Source organism: Numenius arquata, chromosome 23, assembly GCF_964106895.1.
Source record: "Numenius arquata chromosome 23, bNumArq3.hap1.1, whole genome shotgun sequence".
In the NCBI taxonomy this organism is placed as follows: domain Eukaryota; kingdom Metazoa; phylum Chordata; class Aves; order Charadriiformes; family Scolopacidae; genus Numenius; species Numenius arquata.
The window spans coordinates 2,132,442-2,153,174 of record NC_133598.1 but is presented as its reverse complement, the minus strand read 5'-3'; the positions used below and the strand labels follow the sequence as shown (position 1 = coordinate 2,153,174).

The 20,733-nt window shown below is 49.3% G+C and overlaps 1 protein-coding gene across 2 annotated transcripts in view; it reads left to right on the top strand.

Annotated features, from left to right (window-relative positions):
* Window positions 1–20,733, top strand: part of NSF (N-ethylmaleimide sensitive factor, vesicle fusing ATPase) — a 96,672-nt gene that overhangs the window by 60,630 nt on the left and 15,309 nt on the right. For both annotated transcript variants that reach the window (XM_074162988.1, XM_074162987.1), the window contains 6 exons: window positions 787–974; window positions 8,225–8,320; window positions 8,928–9,084; window positions 11,649–11,782; window positions 13,098–13,164; window positions 13,352–13,431. In XM_074162988.1, coding sequence (XP_074019089.1) covers window positions 787–974; window positions 8,225–8,320; window positions 8,928–9,084; window positions 11,649–11,782; window positions 13,098–13,164; window positions 13,352–13,431 — 722 coding nt within the window. The remainder of the gene's footprint in view (window positions 1–786; window positions 975–8,224; window positions 8,321–8,927; window positions 9,085–11,648; window positions 11,783–13,097; window positions 13,165–13,351; window positions 13,432–20,733) is intronic.

Sequence of the window (20,733 nt, the reverse complement as noted above, 5' to 3'; positions counted from 1 at the left end):
GACTGGAGAAAGGGAATATCGCACCCATTTTAAAAAAGAGTAATAAGGTGCACCCTGGGAACTACAGAGAAGATTCTGAGGAGACCTTCTAGCGGCTGTTCAATGCTGAAAGGGGACTTACAAGAAAGGTGGAGACTTTACCAGGGTCTGTAGTGACAGGACAAGGGGAAATGGTTTTACACTGAGAGAGGAAAGGTTTAGATTGAATATAAGGAAGAAATTTTTCACTCTGAGGGTGGTGAGACCCTGGCCCAGGCTGCTCAGATGGCTGCACCATCCCTGGCTGGGTTCAAGGCCAGGGTGGACAGGGCTTTGAGCAACCGAATTTAGTGACATGGCAGCAGAGGGTGAACTAGGTCTTTAAAGTTCCCATCCAACCCAAACTACCCTATGATTTTACAATTCTATGGTAATTGCAAGATGGGAACTAGGTTTGGGGATGCCGAGGGACTGACCAGATTGCCTTTGTGTAAGGAGAACTCCTGGTATGGAGGTCTGAGAGTAACGAACTTGGAGGAACCCTGAGAAAAGAAATTAAACATTACACTTTTTCTTTCTAGTTTGGCGATGCTAGTGGCAATTAGTGATACGAATCAGTTTGCCAAGGGCAATTAGTGTCATTGAATGTTCTCAAACAGAAAGCATTGTCAAATATTTTGCTTTTAAGACTGAATTGCTCATGGTGAGAAGAGCCTTTGGGGGTAGGACCATTGAGGAGAGGGAAGGGCTTTGCTGCAGCTGCTGTGCCGAGGCACGGAATGATGTGTGTTCTCTTTAAAATCTCAGGTTTGCCGGACGAGAAGGGTCGATTTCAGATTCTCCACATCCACACGGTGCGGATGCGGGAGCACCAGCTGCTGGCGGAAGATGTGGACATCGCAGAGCTGGCAGTTGAGACAAAAAACTTCAGCGGTGCTGAGCTGGAAGGCTTGGTCCGAGCTGCTCAGTCGACTGCCATGAACAGGCACATTAAGGTCAGTCCCGTCGTCTCTCACTGGGGCAACAAACAGGCAAAACAATTGTTTGAAGTCCTTTCTTGAGCGTTTACTTCCACATGGGTGATGGCATCTCAGCACACCTTAGGAGATGAGGTTCATACGGGCACCACCTTTTTGCTGTGTTTTTAGGTGGGTCTGAATTACCTCTTTCATCTCCTAAGAGGCTCTTGCGCAGCTCCGTGAGAACAGAGGTGGTTGTGTGTCAGTGTGTTGTGATCAAAACTGAGAGTGCTGGAGTCAAGTTCTGAAGAGAAAGATCTGGGGGTCCTGGTAGACAGCAAAATGACAATGAAAAAAAAATGACAATGAGCAAGCAGTGTGCTCTTGTGGCCAGGAAAGCCAATGGGATCCTGGGCTGCCTAGGGAAGAGTGTGGCCAGTAGGTCGAGGGAAGTCATTCTCCCCCTCTGCTCTGCACTGGTGAGGCCACAACTGGAATACTGCATCCAGTTCTGGGCTCCCCAATTCAAGAGGGACAAGGAACTACTGGAGAGAGTCTAGCGCAGGGCAACGAGGATGATTCAAGGATTGGAGCATCTCCCTTATGAGGAAAGGCTGAGAGAGCTGGGACTCTTTAGCCTGGAGAAGAGAAGGCTGAGGGGAGAGCTTATCAATGCTTATCAGTATCTGAAGGGTGGGTTGAAGGAGGAGGGAGGCAGACTCTTTTCAGTGGTTGCCAGTGAGAGGATGAGGGGCAATGGGCACAAGCTGGAACATAGGAGGTTCCACTCAAATATGAGGAGAAACTTCTTTCTGGTGAGGGTGCCAGAGCCCTGGAAGAGGCTGCCCAGGGAGGTTGTGGAGTCCCCTTCTTTGGAGATTTTCAAGACCCGCCTGGATGCAGTCCTGAGTAACGTGCTCTGACATGCTCTGGGCAATCCTGCTTCAGCAGGGGAGTTGGACTAGATGATCTTTATGGTCCCTTCCAACTCTAAAAATTCAGTGAAATTCAGTCTTGATCTCAGCTTATGGATCGGACCCCAGGAGACAAGAGGTGGAAATGAAGCAGCCCGTCGTAAGGAGGGATCCCTGCTGGAGCCCCTGCAGCTCGCTACATTCATAAATGATCTGTAAAGGGGGGGGGGCAAAGAGAAGATTACGAGCTCATGGCTGTTTTGTGGTCATAAAGCTGAAGGTCACCTATGGAAAACTGCAGAAGGTGTTTGACATAAAGCGAGTGCACAAGATGTGGTCAGTGAATTTAAGTGTAGGCTGGGGAGAGAAAATTCAGGACGGTGTAGGCAGCGACGGGGCCTGACCTCACCATTGCTTGGAGTTACAATGGTCTGGAAATGTCAGCTCAGCCCTTAGTGGTGAAAAAACCAAACGCAACATTAGAATTTACTAGGAGAGGTGTAGAGAGCCAGTGAGGCTGGGATTATGTCCTGGATGAAATCCCTGGTGTGTGTGAATCTCTGCAGCCCTGGGACACCCACCTTGAGAAGGTTGTGGTGGGACTGGGGCGTGGAGGGGCAGCAGGGACGGGCAGAGGTACGGGAGGATGGGAAGAATGGCTCGACTGGGATTTCTCAGCTGGAAAAAAATACGGTGAAGGGTTACGAAAAGTGTGTGAAATCATGAGTGAACTGGAATCAGTGAACAGGGAACGTGTGTTTACTCCTTCCTAATAGAAGAACTCGGAGAACGGTGAATGATTCCAGCAGGGCCTGCTCAAAGGCAGGAAAAGGAGAAGTGCGTTGAGCGAAGACGGAAGGGACCTTTGCTCCAAGATGTCGCTGATGCCAAGATCTTGGTGGAATTCAGAAGGGCCTTGTACAATGTCTTCCATTTCAAATAAGAACTCGCTTGATGATGGTCTTCAAGCTTCACGATTAAAGAGGAAGAGATCAGTGACCTGCTATGCCGCTTGGATGCACACAAGTCTATGGGACCGGATGGGCTACACCCAAGAGTGCTGAAAGAGTTGGCAGACGTGCTCGCCAAACTGCTTTCCATCATTTACAGGAAGTCATGGCGAACTGGGGAGGTCCCAATGGACTGGAGGGTGGTAAATGTAACACCCATCTACAAGAAAGGCAAAAAGGAGGATCCAGGAAACTATAGACCTGTCAGTCTAACCTCGATACCAGGGAAGGTCATGGAGCAGGTCATCTCGAGTGCCATCAAAACCCACATAATGGGCAACCAGGGGATCAGGCCTAGTCAGCATGGGTTTATAGAAGGCAGGTCCTGCCAGACGAACCTGATCTCCTTCTATGACAAGATAACCAGATTATTGGACGAGGGAAAGGCTGTTGATATTGTATACCTGGACTTCCGAAAAGCATTCGATACTGTCCCCCATACAATTCTTGTGGAAAAACTGGCTTCACACGGCCTGGATGAGCATACGATCCGCTGGGTCAAGCAATGGCTGACTGGAAGGTCCCAAAGAGTGGTGCTCAATGGAATTAAATCCAGCTGGCGGCCGGTCACAAGTGGTGTGCCTCAGGGCTCAGTGTTAGGACCATTTCTGTTTAACGTCTTTATTGATGATCTCGACAAGGACATAGGGTGTATCATCAGCAGGTTCGCAGATGACACCAAGTTAATCAGGAGTGTTGATTCCCAGGAGGATAGGGAAGCTCTACAGAGAGACTTAGATAGATTGGAGCATTGGGCCAAAATCAATGGCATGAGTTTCAACAAGGGCAAGTGCCAGGTTCTGCACTTGGGCCACAATAACCCCAAGCAGCGCTACAGGCTTGGGGAAGTGTGGCTGGAGCTGCCTGGAAGAAAGAGACCTGGGGGTTCTAATGGACAAGCGGCTGAATATGAGCCGGCAGTGTGCCCAGGTGGCCAAGAAAGCCAACGGCATCCTGGCTTGTATTAGAAATAGCGTGACCAGCAGAAGCAGGGAGGTGATTGTCCCCCTGTACTCAGCACTGGTGAGGCCACACCTGGAGTATCGTGTCCAGTTTTGGGCACCTCAGTCCAAGAGAGATATGGAGGTGCTGGAGCGGGTGCAGAGGAGGGCAACGAAGCTGGTGAAGGGCCTGGAGAATAAATCCTATGAAGAGTGGTTGAAGGAGCTGGGACTGTTTAGTCTGAGGAAGAGGAGGCTGAGGGGAGACCTCATCACTCTCTACAACTACTTGAAAGGACGCTGTAGAGAGGTTGGTGCTGGTCTCTTTGCACAGGAAATTAATGACAGAACGAGAGGGAACGGCTTCAAGCTCCAGCAGGGTAGGTTTAGACTGGACATTAGGAAAGAATTTTTCACAGAAAGAGTGGTCGGGCACTGGAACAGGCTGCCCAGGGAGGGGGTTGAGTCACCATCCCTGGATGTGTTTAAGAGTCGCTCAGATGTGGTGTTGGGGGATATGGTGTAGGGGAGAACTTTGTAGAGTAGGGTAGATGGTTGGACTCGATGATCCCAAGGGTCTCTTCCAACCTAGGTTGGATTGGATCTATGGAAACTATGATTCTATGGTCTCTGTGGGCGTAGAGACTTGTAGAGTTCTTGGCATCCTTCCTTCCGGAGGAGCATCGCTTTGCTTTCCCGGTGTTTGCTGACTGCGGGAGGTCTCTGTGTCTTTAAAGGAGTTAAGGGCCGTGAAATGTCAGGTTATATTAATCCAGATGCAAACCACGGTATTCGATGGTGTTGAAATACGTGGTGATGAGTTTGTGAAGAAGGAGGAGGCTGAGAGACGCAGCCCCCTCGCTCCCCTGGCCAAGAACCAGTGTGAATTACGCAGAGAAAAGCCTTTGCCCTCAGTTCCACTGCACTGGTATAGTTTTAAGTAAAAAGTCTGTTCAGCCTCAAATATGAAGAAAGCAAACCATGTCTTCATTTAATCATAAATCATTTGGTTGCAGAGATGTTTATATCTCTTGGGAACACTCTTTCTAAAGGAAAAATAGCTCTTTCTGCTAATTTTTCTTTTATAGCCATAATACTTGAAAAGTTCTTAATTGTTTCCCACAGCAAAAACCCACAGACATCAACAGTTGCTAATTTTCTTGTGTTCTGTCTCAAAAAAAAAAAAAAAATCAGCACTTCTGGAGTTATTTTCATCCCTTTGCAAGCAAAACATTTCCTTCAATAATTAACTTTGCGTATAGTTGATGTTTTTTCAGAGCTTGAGTTCTGGGTGAGGTTGGGGACCATTAGTGTTTCGATATATTCCCCGTTGTGCCGAAATGTCAGGGTGGGAGAGGAGAAGATGGGAATGCAGAAATGGGAGAGAGAAGCCCCTGCTTTGGGTTGGCTCGTGATCGACACCTTAATAACGTCTGTCCCTCTGGCCCAGATGTGGAGCGGCCACGCTTCGTTTCTCTTCTCAAACACTTTGCCGTAGTATTTTTGGAGAATCTTATTGTTTATTCTGAAGATGTCTTCAGCCAAATGATGCACTGAGGTGTTTTATTCTTTCCTACAAGTACTGCAAAATTTAAAATATACATCATAGGCCTGACCTAGTTTTCAGCAGCACCTGCGAGAAGCGAGAGCAGAAATTGAAAATCAGGGGGCACTGTTCTTCTGAATCATTTACGCTCTTCTGATACTCTCTCAAAGTGTGTGTGTGTTAAAAATTAAACTGTGTAACTCATTAAAGGCTAGGAAAGAAAGAAATCTCCCTGGTTTTAAACGTACACGCAACTTCAGGAATATATTAATAGTGTTTCAAGTACCTTCACTTCCCTCTGCAAAGCAGAAGAGTGAGCAACCTGTGCTGAAGACCCACTGATGTGATGTGTTTGGCATCCTCAGCTTCTGCCTGGTGGGTGAGGGGGGACTCCAGCGTCTCAGCCATGGCCTGGTTGTAGCTATTTATAGCTATATATAGCCCCGGCAGAGGGCCACGAAAATGATCCGAGGGCTGGAGCCCCTCTGCTGTGAGGACAGGCTGAGAGAGTTGGGGGGGTTCAGCCTGGAGAAGAGAAGGCTCTGGGGAGACGTTGGAGCCCCTTCCAGTCCCTAAAGGGGCTCCAGGAAAGCTGGGGAGGGACTCTGGATCAGGGAGGGGAGCCATAGGAGGAGGGGGAAGGGTTTGACACTGACAGAGGGGAGACTGAGATGAGATGTGGGGAAGAACTTCTTTGCTGTGAGGGTGGTGAGAGCCTGGCCCAGGTTGCCCCGAGAAGCTGTGGCTGCCCCATCCCTGGAGGGGTTCAAGGGCAGGTTGGAGGGGGCTTGGAGCAACCTGGTCTGGTGGGAGATGTCCCTGCCCAGGGCAGGGGGTGGCCCTGGGTGGGCTTTAAGGCCCCTTCCAACCCAAACCATTCTGTGATTCTATTTGTTTGGCACGGTGTTATCGGCCAGTCTGGGTTCCTGAGGTGGCTGTTTAGAGGCTGCGTTTCCTGCTCTACAAGACAAGCATGATGTGATTATTTTTATTGTTATTTTTTCCTTCCCACGCCCAAGTGCACTGCTCCTTGCTCTGGTAGATCATCCTGGTCAGGAGAGGGGGTCTCTGAGACACGTCTTTGAGGGTCATCACTCATCCATCACCTTGGTCTTAGGCAAAGGCGGCAGAGGTTGCTGTGTCTTCCAAGAAACTCCTTGAAATCCCAAATTTTTACCTCCTGAGCTATCAGATCATGTAGGGACATTATATTCTCAGGTAGAAGCAGGTGGCGGTGTAAGACTCGGGTAACTTTCAGTGAAAATTATTGGAATCTAGAGAAATTTGTTATGGAATCTAGAATTGTTTTGGAATCTAGAGAAATTTGTTTTGATATAATTGGAAAATGCAGAATTTATCAAAAGCCTTTCAAAGCTGCACTTCGGTGGGGAAGAATGAAGATCTTTGGCCTCATCTTTATGCTGCTTAAAAATAGGTTTCTGCCTTATGCCTTACCACTTAACAGTGAGATGAATTGATTTTCACACATCAACTTCTGCCCTCTCTCGTGACTAATCCTGTTTCTGGTATCTCTAGCTCCGCTCGGGACGCTCAGCCGACTGCACCCGTAGGATTAGTGCGGAAGAGCCAGGCTGTGTGTGCCATTAAGTGGAAAAGTTGCTTCAAATCCATTTAATTCCTGATTGCTGCCCAAGGCAATCGATATCCTTGCTGGTCTACAAATAACCCCAGTAACGAGCTCTCCGTCCTGCGGGGCTGTGGCCGTTCTCGGTGACACACCGACACCGCGCTTTAATGTCTACAGATTGAAGAGACAGACGTCTGAGTGAGGTCTCCAGCCTTAAAGGCTACTCCCAAGTTATTTTCGAGGATTAAAAACCTCTTTGGCTCCAGCGGGAGCAGCTTTGGGCCACCTCTGGTTGTGACTGAGATGATTTACAGAAGGTTGCAGGGGTTCGTGCTGTCTCTGCGGTGTATTTGCTGCCGGTCGTTGGATTTTTAACGCCGCTGGGCGGTTTGGGACTGGCAGAAGGGAAAAGGTGATGCTGGTCATTTAGAGAGGTGCCCTGGGAGCTGAGCTGCCCGCAGCGTGTTTATTCTGAGTGCTGCCGATAGCGCTGCCTTGGGAGGGCTCGTACCTTTGGTGGAACTGAAGCAAATAAAGCCAAAGCAGAAAGAAATCTAATATTTACCAATCCCCTGAAAGTCTTTCTTGTACAGAGAGGAGAGTGCATGGTTTGAATAGAAAACTAAAACCTCCTGAAATAGAGGTGTGTGAATAATTTTTATTTTTGGCTTAGTTGCCACAGATGGTGTGGGTGAGTTCAGAGCTGGGTTAAACCAAACTTTAATTTCTCTTCCTGAAAAAAGTCACACAATGAAGGGGGCTTCACCCCCTTCCCGCCCAGAAAGCATAAAGAAGAATTTTTTTTACAGCCTCTAAATGGAAAAAGTAGTTCCCTGCCCTAAAGGGAACCTACATAACTCCAGTAACCTTTAGAAATTTAAACTTAGGTGAGATCAGTCCCGCTTTGGGCACCAGTCTGAGCCTTGCTGACACTGGCTGTGTGCAGTCAAGGTAGGGCAGCAGGAAGACGGGTGGTGCAGAGCTGCCCTCCTGCTCGTAGCTGGGGGGTGGTCTCTGAAACTGGGGGTCACGACCGTACTCTTCAGGCTTCCACCCAGTGGAGTGGAACAGCTGGCACTGAATGAATGACTTCATGGTGCTGGTGTGGGGATGTGGCTCTGAAGACGATGATTGCTCCAGTGGTACCCAGCATATGTCCAACAAATGTCTGGTTAAGAAGCATTTTGCTAATTGATTCCACCAGCTGCAGGGTTGGATCTGCGGGTGGAGGTCGATGAGGGGTCCTGTGTGGTCCTGCTGTCTTTCAGTGTCTCTTGTTGCCTTTAGGCCAGCAACAAGGTGGAAGTGGACATGGAGAAGGCAGAGAGCTTGCGTGTGACAAGAGGAGACTTCTTTGCATCTTTGGAGAATGATATCAAACCAGTAAGTAGGCACTTTGTGACTCTTGGTGCAGCCACCCCATACAGCTAATGACGTGAGGTGGCAACTTCTGCGCCACGTGCCGTGGTGCCCGTGGGCTGCCATTCTGTGGCCTGTGGTGGAATGAGAATGGTGACCCCATTTCTGCCCGCGGTGCTGGCTCTGTTTTTAGCTTTACTTGCATGCGGAAGTCATAAGAAGGACTAGAACAAATAAACTTGGAATTTCTTCTCCTACCCTCTCCCATTTGGGCTGCTTCAGCTAATGAATGACAGCTTTAATATGGACTCTAGTAGGAGGCTTGAACCTCATTTTTGAGACTTGTCTTTAAATAGCATGGATTCAGAACCCATTGGCAACTTGCACTGATTAGAATTTGTTTCGAGGGTATATGAAAAGATGTTCCTAGAAGTACGTGGTCTCCAACAGTGTTCAGTCCCTCGAACTGCAATGTTGTGTGTCATCAGTGGGTCTTCCAGTGCCGACTGTCTCACTTCAGCGTCCTCCAGAGTCCTGGGCCTGGTCACTTCAGTGATGTTTAATTGTCTCATGTTTTTCTGATGTGATGCAAAATCTCTCGGTTAAATAAATGTTCCTTCTCTTAATCCAGGCGTTTGGAACCAACCAGGAAGACTATGCAAGCTACATCATGAATGGTATTATTAAGTGGGGTGACCCAGTAACGAGGGTGTTGGATGATGGGGAGCTGCTCGTTCAACAGACTAAGAACAGTGACCGCACTCCTTTGGTTAGCGTGCTTCTAGAAGGTAAATTTTAAGAAAAAGACGTATATATCAGATATTTTTTCTACAAAAAGGGCAAGAAGGAGGACCCAGGGAACTACAGGCCAATTAGTCTCACCTCTGTCCCTGGGAAAATAATGGAGCGACTCGTTCTGGATGTCATCTCCAAACACATTGAAGATCAAGAAGTTACTGGAAGTGGTCAACACGGATTTACCAAGGGTAAATCATGCTTGACCAATCTGATAGCCTTCTATGTCATTATAACTGGATGGCTGGATGAGGGGAGAGAAGCAGATGTCATCAACCTTGACTTCAGCAAGGCTTTTGACACTGTCTCCCATAACATCCTCATTAGGAAATTAAGGAAGTGTGGGATAGATGAGGGGGCAGTGAGGAGGGTTGAGAACTGGCTGTGTGACAGAACTCAGAGGGTTGTAATTAATGGAGCAGGGTCAAGTTGGAGGCCTGTAACCAGTGGTGTCCCCCAGGGGTCAATACTTGTCCCAGTCCTGTTCAACATATTCACCAGTGACCTGGACAAGGGGACAGAGCGTATCCTCAGCAAGTTCGCTGATGACACCAAACTGGGAGGGCTGGCCGACACTCCAGAGGGCTGCGCCGCCATCCAGCGTGACCTGGACAGGCTGGAGAGCTGGGCAGAGAAGAACCTCATGAGGTTCAACAAGGGCAAATGTAGGGTCCTGCACCTGGGGAGGAAGAACCCCAGGCACCAATATAGGTTGGGGGTGGATCTTCTGGAAAGCACTACTGAGGAGAAGGATCTGGGAGTCCTGGTGGATAGCAAGTTGCCCATGGGCCAGCAATGTGCCCTTGTGGCCAAGAGGGCCAATGGGATCCTGGGCTGCCTAGGGAAGAGTGTGGCCAGTAGGTGGAGGGAGGTCATTCTCCCCCTCTGCTCTGCCCTGGTGAGGCCACAACTGGAATACTGCGTCCAGTTCTGGGCTCCCCAGTTCAAGAGAGACAGGGAACTACTGGAGAGAGTCCAGTGCAGGGCAACAGAGATGATGGAGGGATTGGAGCATCTCCCTGATGAGGAAAGGCTGAGAGAGCTGGGACTCTTCAGCCTGGAGAAGAGAAGGCTGAGGGGAGACCTTATCTATGTTTACAAGTATCTAAAGGGTGGGTTGAAGGATGATGGAGCCGGACTCTTTTCAGTGGTTGCCAGTGAGAGGACGAGGGGCAACGGGCACAAGCTGGAACATGGGAAGTTCCATTTAAATATGAGGAGAAACTTCTTTCCGGTGAGGGTGCCAGAGCCCTGGAACAGGCTGCCCAGGGAGGTGGTGGAGTCCCCTTCTCTGGAGACCTTCAGGATCCACCTGGATGCAGCCCTGAGTGATGTGCTCTGGGCAGCCCTGCTTCAGCAGGGGAGTTGGACTGGAGGATCTCTAGAGGTCCCTTCCAACTCTGACGATTCCGTGATTCCGTGATATAAAATGCCCAAGTGACTTCTGTAAACTATTCCTCTGATTTGGCCCAGTGATCACCTCTTATATCCTGCAACTGTACGTAAAAGGAACACGGGGGAGGAAGATCGGAATTGCTCTCTTCCAGTTTACTCGGGTGGAATTGCTTTGGGTGTTAAAACTGGCTTCTCAGCCCGAGAGAAATCCAGTTCTTGGAACGATGGAGAAGTGGAGGCACCCAGTGAATAACCTGAACACGGGTGTTTTACAGCGCGGACATCCCTAGCTGAGGTAGTTGTCTGAATTCTCTCCGAAGTCACTGGAGAGCTCATCAATATAATTAACTGAGTTCATCAGTGTAATTAACTGAGTTTGTCTGGCCACATTGAGGTGTCTGCTGTTAGAGGTGATTGCCCTCTATCTAGACTTTTATTGACTATGAAGAGCCGAGGAAACTAGTTCCAAGATCTATGCTGGAGATATTGGACTAGAATTTGTTACTCAGTGCTTCCTTCTTTCTTTTCCTGAAGTCAGAAAATGTGGATTTACCACTGTTGCTCAGTGGTCTGTAGCTTTGAAATTAACCTTGAATAGATCCCCTGGATAATTGTGGGGGGTCGTGGCCAGGGTATTGCTTGTGTGCAGTGCCTTCTTGCGCTCCGAATTGATTTGTGTTGGGTGGGTTGATGAGGATGTGTCTTTGGTCTCTGAATTATTCTGCTGTGAATTCAGGCAAATTACACACTGTCTTTGTCAATATTTACCTGACATTCGTGCTGTTGACTTGTTGACCACGGTACCTGCAGAAATCATACTTGCAAGTGACATGAATGTAGTTCCAGAAGGTGCTCCTCAATACGAAGATGTGCCAGTTCTGGTGCAGCCCCAGTCCCACAGAAACGTGTAACATCCTCTTTTGCGGTGGTTTCGTGGCAAATCAGTCTGCACGTGCTCAATAGGTGCATTATTTCCTTCACCTGGAGGCCTGGATTGCACTGGGAGTTGGTCTGTTCCTTCTGCGAGTAGAAGAACAGGTCACTTTAAAATGCAGATGCCTCCGAATGAGATTTATAAACTTGCTTAAAGTTCCATCCGTGCTGAGCCCTTCCAGACCTGTGTTCTCCCTTGGTTTTTCATTGCGTTTGTCCTTTGTTCCAGGTCCCCCCCACAGCGGGAAGACTGCTCTAGCAGCGAAAATAGCAGAAGAATCCAACTTCCCCTTTATCAAGATCTGTTCTCCTGATAAGATGATCGGATTTTCTGAAACGGCCAAGTGCCAGGCTATGAAGAAGGTACTTACGTGTCCCACACTTCTGCTTGATGACAACCCAATTCTGTGTTCTCTAGTGGACAGAAAAGGGAATTATCCTTGTGTTGAGGGTATATGAAAAGATGTTTCTAGATGTGCATGGTCTCCAACAGCGTTCAGTCCTTCGAACTGAAATGTTGTGTGTCACCGATGGGTCTTCCAGGACCGACTGTCTCACTTCAGCGTCCTCCAGAGTCTTGGGCCTGGTTGCTTTGCTAGGTCACCAGAGTAGGTCTCTGTAGGTCCTAAATTCCTGTGCATATATTTATTTATAAAGGTGAACAGGTGTTTTTGTGGCACTGACAGTAAGTGACTCAGGGAGAATGTCAAGGCTCTGTCCCCCTTGGGTCTGACACGGAATCGTGGCTGAGAGGGACAGAATGCCTGGTCTGCGATGGGCAGGTCTGGAGCTCTCTCTGCAGAGATGGAGAAAGGAAGGGCTTTAGGGCTGCGCTTGGGAAGAGTAGCTCCTGCCTGGGTGAGACTGGGAACGGTTCAGGAGTGGTAGGGGATAGTTAAATCAGTTTTAACAACTTGGGGAGCAGGGGGATGCAAACAAATTGAACATCTGAAATCATTTCGAGTAGCCGGGTGGAAGGAAGGAGATCTCATTCACTGAAGCCAGCGCTTACTCTCCTGGCTGAGGTCAGCTTGCCGCAGGATTGCAGAGTTTCTAAGAGCAGTGTGCTCGTAGCTGGAAGCCCAGATTGTAATTTAGATTCAAAAAGGAGCCTTTTGGACTTCACCTGAACCAGCCCGTGCTGGAGGCTGGACCCGCCGTTCCCCTGATGTCTCCAGTTCTACTTGCTGGTTAAAGCCAGGGCTCTGCAGGACACGCGTGTGCTGCTCGGCAGAGGGCCGCGGGGAGGCTCCGTCCGTTCTCCCTGCGCTGTGCTGTGACCAAAAGTGACCCATATCCAGCCCGGGTGGAAAAGCCGCTTCATTGCGTTGCGGTTGTGGGGCACCTGGGGGTGTATTGTTATATTATCAGTGTTGTCCCAGCTCCAAACCCCGCAGGAACGGTGCTCTGTTTTGCCCGTTGCTTACAATCAAACGCGGGGCAGCCGGCTTTTTTGCAAAGTGTATGGGATAGGTGAACAGCACCGCGCTCTGAACGCGGTGAGATGGCAATGTTTTATTAAATGCAGATAGAGTCTGGTCTCTTGATACTTCTCTTTTTTTTTTTTTATTCTTCTAAATACTGCTGTGTTTAGCTAACCCCGCGGCAACAGGTCCCATCAGGACTATTGTAGTTTTGCTGCTGCAATTTAACCGTGAGTCATTTTGCTGTTTTTCAGATCTTTGACGATGCGTACAAGTCCCAACTCAGCTGTGTTGTTGTGGACGACATTGAGAGACTTCTAGGTGAGTCAGGAGACTCACAGAGAGAGCTGTGTTGTCTGCTGTGCAGAAATATTGAAATATTTGCCATATTTCGGTATTGCAAACTGGAAACGATCCGGAACAATTTACTTCCGGAGCCTTGAACTGTTTGCAGCGGCTGAAATGCGCGTTCGCTGTAGCGGGTGTTAAAATGCATTTTTCATTTCAGATTATGTCCCAATTGGACCGCGGTTCTCTAACCTGGTGTTGCAGGCCCTTCTCGTGCTGCTGAAGAAGGCCCCCCCTCAGGTAAGAGCCATCGGGGGGCGAGATGCCCTGTTCCTGCAGTAATTTGGGCAGCGGAGGGCTCCGTGCCCGGCTGGGGGCTGCTGCGCTGCCCTCGCCCCTATTGTCTCTGCTTCCCCCAGGCTAATCCTTGCCTGCTGCTCACTCAGTTCTGGGATCACCATACAGGGATTCAGCTTTAATTATCTAATTACTTAAGGCTGAATCTCTGCAGTTAGCCCTAGAAATACTGACTAAGGAAACAAGTTTAACCTTCACCGTGTAAAACTCAAAACCGTGCGAGCTCTCTGCTTGCTGATTAACTCAGGAACTGTTAATCAATCCCTGGCTCAGCCACGTGCTCCCTCCTGATGCAGAAATCGATTTCAAAGTAGTGTACAATTGTGGGTGTCAGGGCTTCAATTTGTTCTTTACTTGAAATTATCAGGTGTTAATTACAGTGGGTGAGGAGAGCTTAAGACCTGACATCTCATGCTGGTCCTGTCTGTTTGCACTCTCTGGCTGGCTGTGATTTAGGAGCATCACAAGCGATAACGTTTCTGAAGCTTGCACTGAGTGAGACAAACAGGCAGGGACGACTCGTTTCTGTTTGTCATTTTTCCTGTCGTTCGCTGGAATTCTGCCGTGTGTGTGAAAGTACCTGCAGGAATAAATAACACACTAAGGGGGAAACCTTGAGACTTGGTGTCAGGAAAAAAGCAGAGAAGCAAAGCCTGGATGAACTAAATTTTTTTAGTCATTTTTAATATCGTGGAAACAGTAACGTACGTGTGAGTATTGTTCTCGTTAGAGAATTTGGTGGAAAGACCTTTCAAATACAGAACTTCAAACTAAATCATAATGCCATGGGCTCTGAAGTTCCCCTTGAGGCTGTCAACCAGGGAGAACAAGGATTTCTCCCGGTGAGATTTCTCTGCCACCTGAGGTCTCGAACATAAACCTTGGATTCTGGTATCGCGCAGGCTGGAACAGAAAAGCTGCCTGTCTGGAACAGCCCAGCCCTTTGTGATCGTCCCGATCTCCTGTAATCATTGACCTATTCCTGGGAATTCCCACAGCACGGGAAACGATTGTTCCCGTAAATCAACAGGGGAAAAACAGAACTCGATTTGGTTCGGTTGTCGAAGGAACTTAAAATATGAAATTGTCCGTTTCAACGCTGCGCCCTCTGACTGTATTTTGCCGCTCAGATGGGCTGTTGCTGGCACCCGCGGCTCCCCCAGAGCGGGATGTGGGGCTCGGAGCGCTCAGATATTTGCCAAGTTTATGCATGTTGTGGAGATTTGTACATCGCAGGGTTTGAAATGCCCTTGAGGCTGGAAGACTTGGGGTTGACAGCCAATATTATGGTGACTTAAGCCATAAATTGTTGGAGGGCAGAGAGAGTGTTTTCTGAGGAAATGTCACTGCTTGATTGATGATGTGGGTTGGTTGTTTTTTTTTCTTTCTTTTTTTTTTTTCTTTTTTTCTAAGTGTCCACTCTTGGCTACTGTGGAGATGAGGGCTGTGGGGCAGAGCCCTTTGGGCTGACCTGGTTTGGCAGCTCCGATGACAGAGCTCTTCCTGGCGGGTTTGTTTCTTGCGAGTTCCCTGTGAGAGTCGTGGCGTGTGGGGATTGTCTTCATTAAAAAACCAACAGCGTCCAAGAGGTAGAGTCATACGGGAGAGGCCTTTTCTGCTGTGAGTGTTTTCTGTGAAAAAGATTGGATTTGGGCATGGAGACTCTTGAGGGTTTTAAGCTCAAGTGAGAAAGCCACGAGGGAGACAACGCTGTGGTTAATCAGTGCCCTCCCAGTTCCCTCCGGGATGAGTAGTTCCCTTGGGGAGCAATTTATTTGGAAGTAATGGCTGGTTTCAGGGGTTTTGTTGTAATCTGTGATGCAGGTACGTGCTTGAAATGTACATGAGTAGCATCGGTGGCGCTGACCTGCTCCACGGGGTCAAATCAACACCAGTTTCTGTGGGACTGGGATCATGATTTAGGTTCATTCCTCATAAAAATGGAGTATCCTGGGCTGTGCCAGCGCTGGGAGAAGTTGTTGGCAGGATGCTGGGGAGACGATGCCTGTTCCCCGTTGCTCTTAGGTAGGCTCTTTACCCTTTCACAGTCAGAAGGACCCGAGATACAGAGATGATCTGAGAAGCTTTAGAGACGGGAGCGATGGAGGGGTTGGGACAGCGAGGAAGGAGCGGGAGGAAGCGGCTCGGCTGCTGCCATCGCTGTGCCCGGGATTATGCATTCACACCGTGTTGTCACATCGCTCGCTGAGAGTATTCTTAGTGTGCAAGCAGCTCCCTACGATTCCTGTAGGCTACGCGTGCAAGAGGAGCAGTTCTGGGCTGAAACCTTATTAATTATGCATCGAGGTGGATGTCTCTGTTGAATTGGTTTGTGAAAGCTGCCTCCCAGGCTGCCCTCTTCCCCTAGCATTTTAACGTGGTGTGGGAAGGGCACATACTCGAAGCTTCTGGTTTTCTGGGCTTTCTGGCTTGTTTGTACTTTGCAGAAGTTTTGAGAGTAAATACGTTAAAGTAGAAACATCTCCGAGTTTGCTTTAAATTCCCGGGCACAGCTCATGCTACTTCCCCTCAGCAATCCCTAAATAGTGGTATCTATTACCATGAGTTCAACAAGACTGAAAAACATTACGTTTTGTTTAGCATCTCTTTTTTTAAACCAATTAAAAAGCTTTTCTAAAACGGATTGAAGAGAAGAAAATGAACCATGTTCTCTTGGGTCTTTATTTCAATCAAGTTTCCCTGTGTTGTGCAGGAGAAGGGGCTGGGGGGGTGGATAGAAAGACTGAAAAGGGCTGTCGCAGCAGGGAGCCGGGCGGGAGAAAAAGGACTTCTCTGAGAACTAAGCGGCAGCAGCTCCGAAAGCCGAAGCTGCTTCATCTACATGCAGAGTCACACAAGGCGTGGGGACACTCACCGGCCCCGCGGAGGTTTCACATGTGCTTCCCTGCTGCTTCCCGTGAAAAGCTCACAATCGGCTCAGGGGGTGAAAGCCCGTCCCGGCGCTGAGCGGGACGTGCAGTTTGTGCAGCGGGAGGAGATGGCAGGGTTAGGGATGCTCCTCCACCGCTCCCGGGGATGCCCTGCAATGCCCCTCGCCGGGACACCGGGAGCTCTTGCCCGTTTATGAAAGTTGACGGGGAAAAGGGGGAATAATCTCCTTGTTTGGTAGAATCCCAGATGCATTCCTGGTTCCACGTCAGCTGGTGCGAACTGGAGGCAGCTCCAATCAACACTGAGGTGACGTTTATACAGCTAAACCTGGGGAATTGTGTTTTCTCCCATGGAACGGTTTGGGTTGGAAGCCCACCCAGTGCCACCCCCTGCCCTGGGCAGGGACACCTCCCACCACACCAGGTTGCTCCAAGCCCCCTCCAACCTGGCCTTGAACCCCTCCAGGGATGGGGCAGCCACAGCTTGTAAACAGGGTGTAAAAGACACTCTGTTCTGTGGAAGCATCACAGCACGTTGTCAGAAGAGTTAAACCCTAAATCTTTACCAGATTCCTAACCTTTAGGTTGATGAGAAGACAAAATTTTGTAGCTGAAAATATCCTCTGCTTGTACAGGTGGAATGCTCATTGAGGAAATAGAATCCATATGTAGGAAGATGCATTGCACCACGTTCCTGCACGGACTACCGAAGACAAAGTAGAATATAAAAGAACTACGTAGACTCTGCTCCAAGCAAAAGGAGTCTCAACATATCGGTGGAACATCAAATTCCTGAATTTCAGCAAATCTCCGGGAGAGGGGAGCTGAGGGGAGCTCGAACTGCGCTGTACCCACCTACTGGTGGACACTGAGTGTCTCTGTTGGTTGAAGCTCCTCGGAACAGAGGCTACTCTGAAGGACAGCGCTTACATTTAACAGTTCCACCCAAAATATACTGATTCTTTTCCTCTGCTTTCTTCCAAAGCAGCCACGGGCTTCTTCTGGGCAACCTGGGCCAGGCTCTCACTACCCTCACAGCAAAGAAGTTCTTCCCCACATCTCATCTCCATCTCCCCTCTGTCAGTGTCAAACCCTTCCCCCTCCTCCTATGGCTCCCCTCCCTGATCCAGAGTCCCTCCCCAGCTTTCCTGGAGCCCCTTTAGGGACTGGAAGGGGCTCTAAGGTCTCCCCGGAGCCTTCTCTTCTCCAGGCTGAACGCCCCCAACTCTCTCAGCCTGTCCTCACAGCAGAGGGGCTCCAGTGCTCTGATTATTTTCATGGCCTCCTCTGGCCCCATTCCAACAGCTCCATGTCCTTCCTGTGCTGAGGAGTCCAGAGCTGGACTCAGTGCTCCAGGTGGAGTCTCAAATGATATCCCATTACAAGTGAAGAATGGTGGCTGCCCCAAAACACTTGCATAAAAGTACACGAGGGTCCGGAGGTGGGTGAAGAAGCTGGTGGCACCGACAGAGACACTCAGTGTCCACCAGTAGGTGGGTACAGCGCAGTTCGAGCTCCCCTCAGCTCCCCTCTCCCGGAGATTTGCTGAAATTCAGGAATTTGATGTTCCACCGACATGTTGAGACTCCTTTTGCTTGGAGCAGAGTCTACGTAGTTCTTTTATATTCTACTTTGTCTTCGGTAGTCCGTGCAGGAACGTGGTGCCCATTGGGAAGTGAATACTGCGTTAGAAGAACCAATCTCACTGTGCTTGGAAACAGAGTCATTTTATGCCACTTCCTCTTGTGATATTTGGATCCCGTAGTTCTCTGCGCGATTATATCCTTTATTTGGGTAAAATCCCTGCAGCAGAGAGGTGAAATCTGGGGTTGTCTCACTTCTAGGAGGCAGCGGGGTGAGACACACACCTCTACCGGGCGTCCCCCATCAGCACAGAGGGATCTTGGGCTCCCAAATGGGCGCTTTTTTTGCCTAAAAATGGGCAAGATGAACCCAGACTGAAGGGAGGTGCCTGTATCTAATCTCTGGTGCTGGAGGAACTGGGAGTGAAACTGCCCCGTAACAAGTCTGACACCAAACATCTTACGCTGTTGAAAAGCCAAGTTCCTGCTTACTTGGTACCTACTCTCTTGTTATGCCTGACTGTTGGAAATTCAGCTTGAATCCTCATCTTCTACGGACTGAACCCGTGGCCCGTTGCCTTTGCGATGGCTGCTGTGGAAATCAAGGATCAAAACCGTGAGGATTTCTGAAGATGGGGGCGCTTTGGCAGCGCATCTCCCCGGGGCGGCAGCAAACCCCGTGCTCGCTGCGGGGCCGGCGCCGCGGGGCAGGTTCTGCAGTTTCCCCTGACGGCTTTTCATGCCTTTGTGGCGATGCCTGGGGCAAAACATTTCTGACTTGTGGGTTTTCCACTTCTCTGCTGAGCAAGTCGCCCGAAACTTTGAAAAGTTACAAGGGGCTCCTGACGCTTCGTTTTCTTTCAGTAATTGATACAGCAGAGGTTATGCTTGGTTTACGGAAACTGGTTTCCCAGTGGGTCAAGTTTAAAGGCGGCAAGTTGAAGCCCGTGGCTGCTTTGGAAGAAAGCAGAGGAAAAGAATCGGTATATTTTGGGTGGAACTGTTAAATGTAAGCGCTGTCCTTCAGAGTAGCCTCCGTTCCGAGGAGCTTCAACCATCCGGTCGTCCGTGGTTCAGGGTCCTGGGGGCGGATCCAAACAGAGATACCTAAAAATTGCTGGTGGATCCCATCTCTATTAACTCGTCCTGTTGCTTTTGAGCCGCGTTAAGGGTTTGCCGTTCTTAGTGTCCTGCTGGTTTGAGTTCGACTGGACTCTGTGGTGAAAACAAACATCCTTTTGTTCCGCTTAAAACTGCTGCTTGATGATTTCATGTTGTGCTCCCTGGTTTTTATTTGGAGACACAGCAGTTTCCCCCCTTGTCCCCTCTACACCATTTCTGATTTTATAGACCTCTCTGTCTGCCCCCCATCAACTCACCAGGAGTCTATTTTGGGAAGTTATTCCATGTTTCTGACCATCCCCACCGCTTTCCTCTGATTTCTCCAACTCAGTCACGTATTTGAAATGCGCGGTGTCTTAAGGAGCACCCTGCATCCATACCCTAGAATAATGACTTTTGTTTTCCTCTTTTCCCGTTCTAAAAATGTCTGGTGTTTGCATTTTGAGCAAGGTTTCGCCCTGAGCTGGTGTTTTCTCTGAACTCGCCGCAGTGACCCATTCCAGTGGCTTTTCTAAATGGTAATAAGCATTTAGAGTCATTTTTGTGTGTGTGGTTACTGTCTGCTGGCCTGATTTACAGCAGGTTTGGGATGCTCTGACTCACGGTGGCTCTCAGCGGGTTGGGTTTCTGCCGCTGAGCTGGTTGTTCAGCAAATAGTTCCCTGGATGAGTCCGGGGTGTGGGCAGCCTTTCTGGGAGCAGGGACATGTCATCGAGGCTCCATTAATGGAGAAGGAAACGCGGAGCATGAGATCACACGTGGACCTCGGAAGTTAGAGGAGGTAAAACTCGCCTCACTGATTACATTTCTGTGCTGCTACATCCTTCCCTGGTGAGACCTTTCCATCTCTGATGACAGAAGCACAGAACGGTAGGGGTTGGAAGGGACCTCTGGAGATCATCCAGTCCAACCCCCTGCCAGAGCAGGGCCTCCCAGAGCAGGTCGCACAGGAACGTGTCCAGGTGGGGTTTGAATGTCTCTAGAGACAGACTCCACTAGGCTCCATTTTTTATTACAAACAAGCTTGGAGTCCGTCGATGTAGAAGTTGCTCAGGTGACATCCTTCAAGCAATTAGTCTGCAAGTTGTCATTCCCTTGATTGGTGTTTTATCTGCTGCACCAGGCTCTCTGTTAGCTGGGTTTTGGGAACAGATGCTGCCTCGTTGGCTGCACTTGAGCAGTTTTCCCGCCCTAAAATGTTCGTATTTCAGGGGAAACAACAATTAAGACAATCTCTTTCCCAAACTGTTCTGGATTTTGAGTTACATACAGAATCACAGAATGGTACGGGGTTGGCAGGGACCTCTGGAGATCATCCAGTCCAACCCCCTGCCAGAGCAGGTCCACCCAGAGCAGGTCCCACAGGAACGTGTCCAGGTGGGGTTTGAATGTCTCCAGAGAAGGAGACTCCACCACCTCCCTGGGCAGCCTCTTCCAGGGCTCTGCCACCCTCACAGGAAAGAAGTTCCTCCTCATGTTTAGATGGAGCTTCCCATGTTCCAGTTTGTGCCCGTTCCCTCTTGTCCTGTCACTGGGCACCACTGAGAAAAGACAGTGGTGAAAAAAGACACTGAAAAAAGACAATAATAATCAATTTTTTAGAGGAATTGCTGTAGCTTGAAGAGCGGATCGCTCTGGGTGGTGTAGCC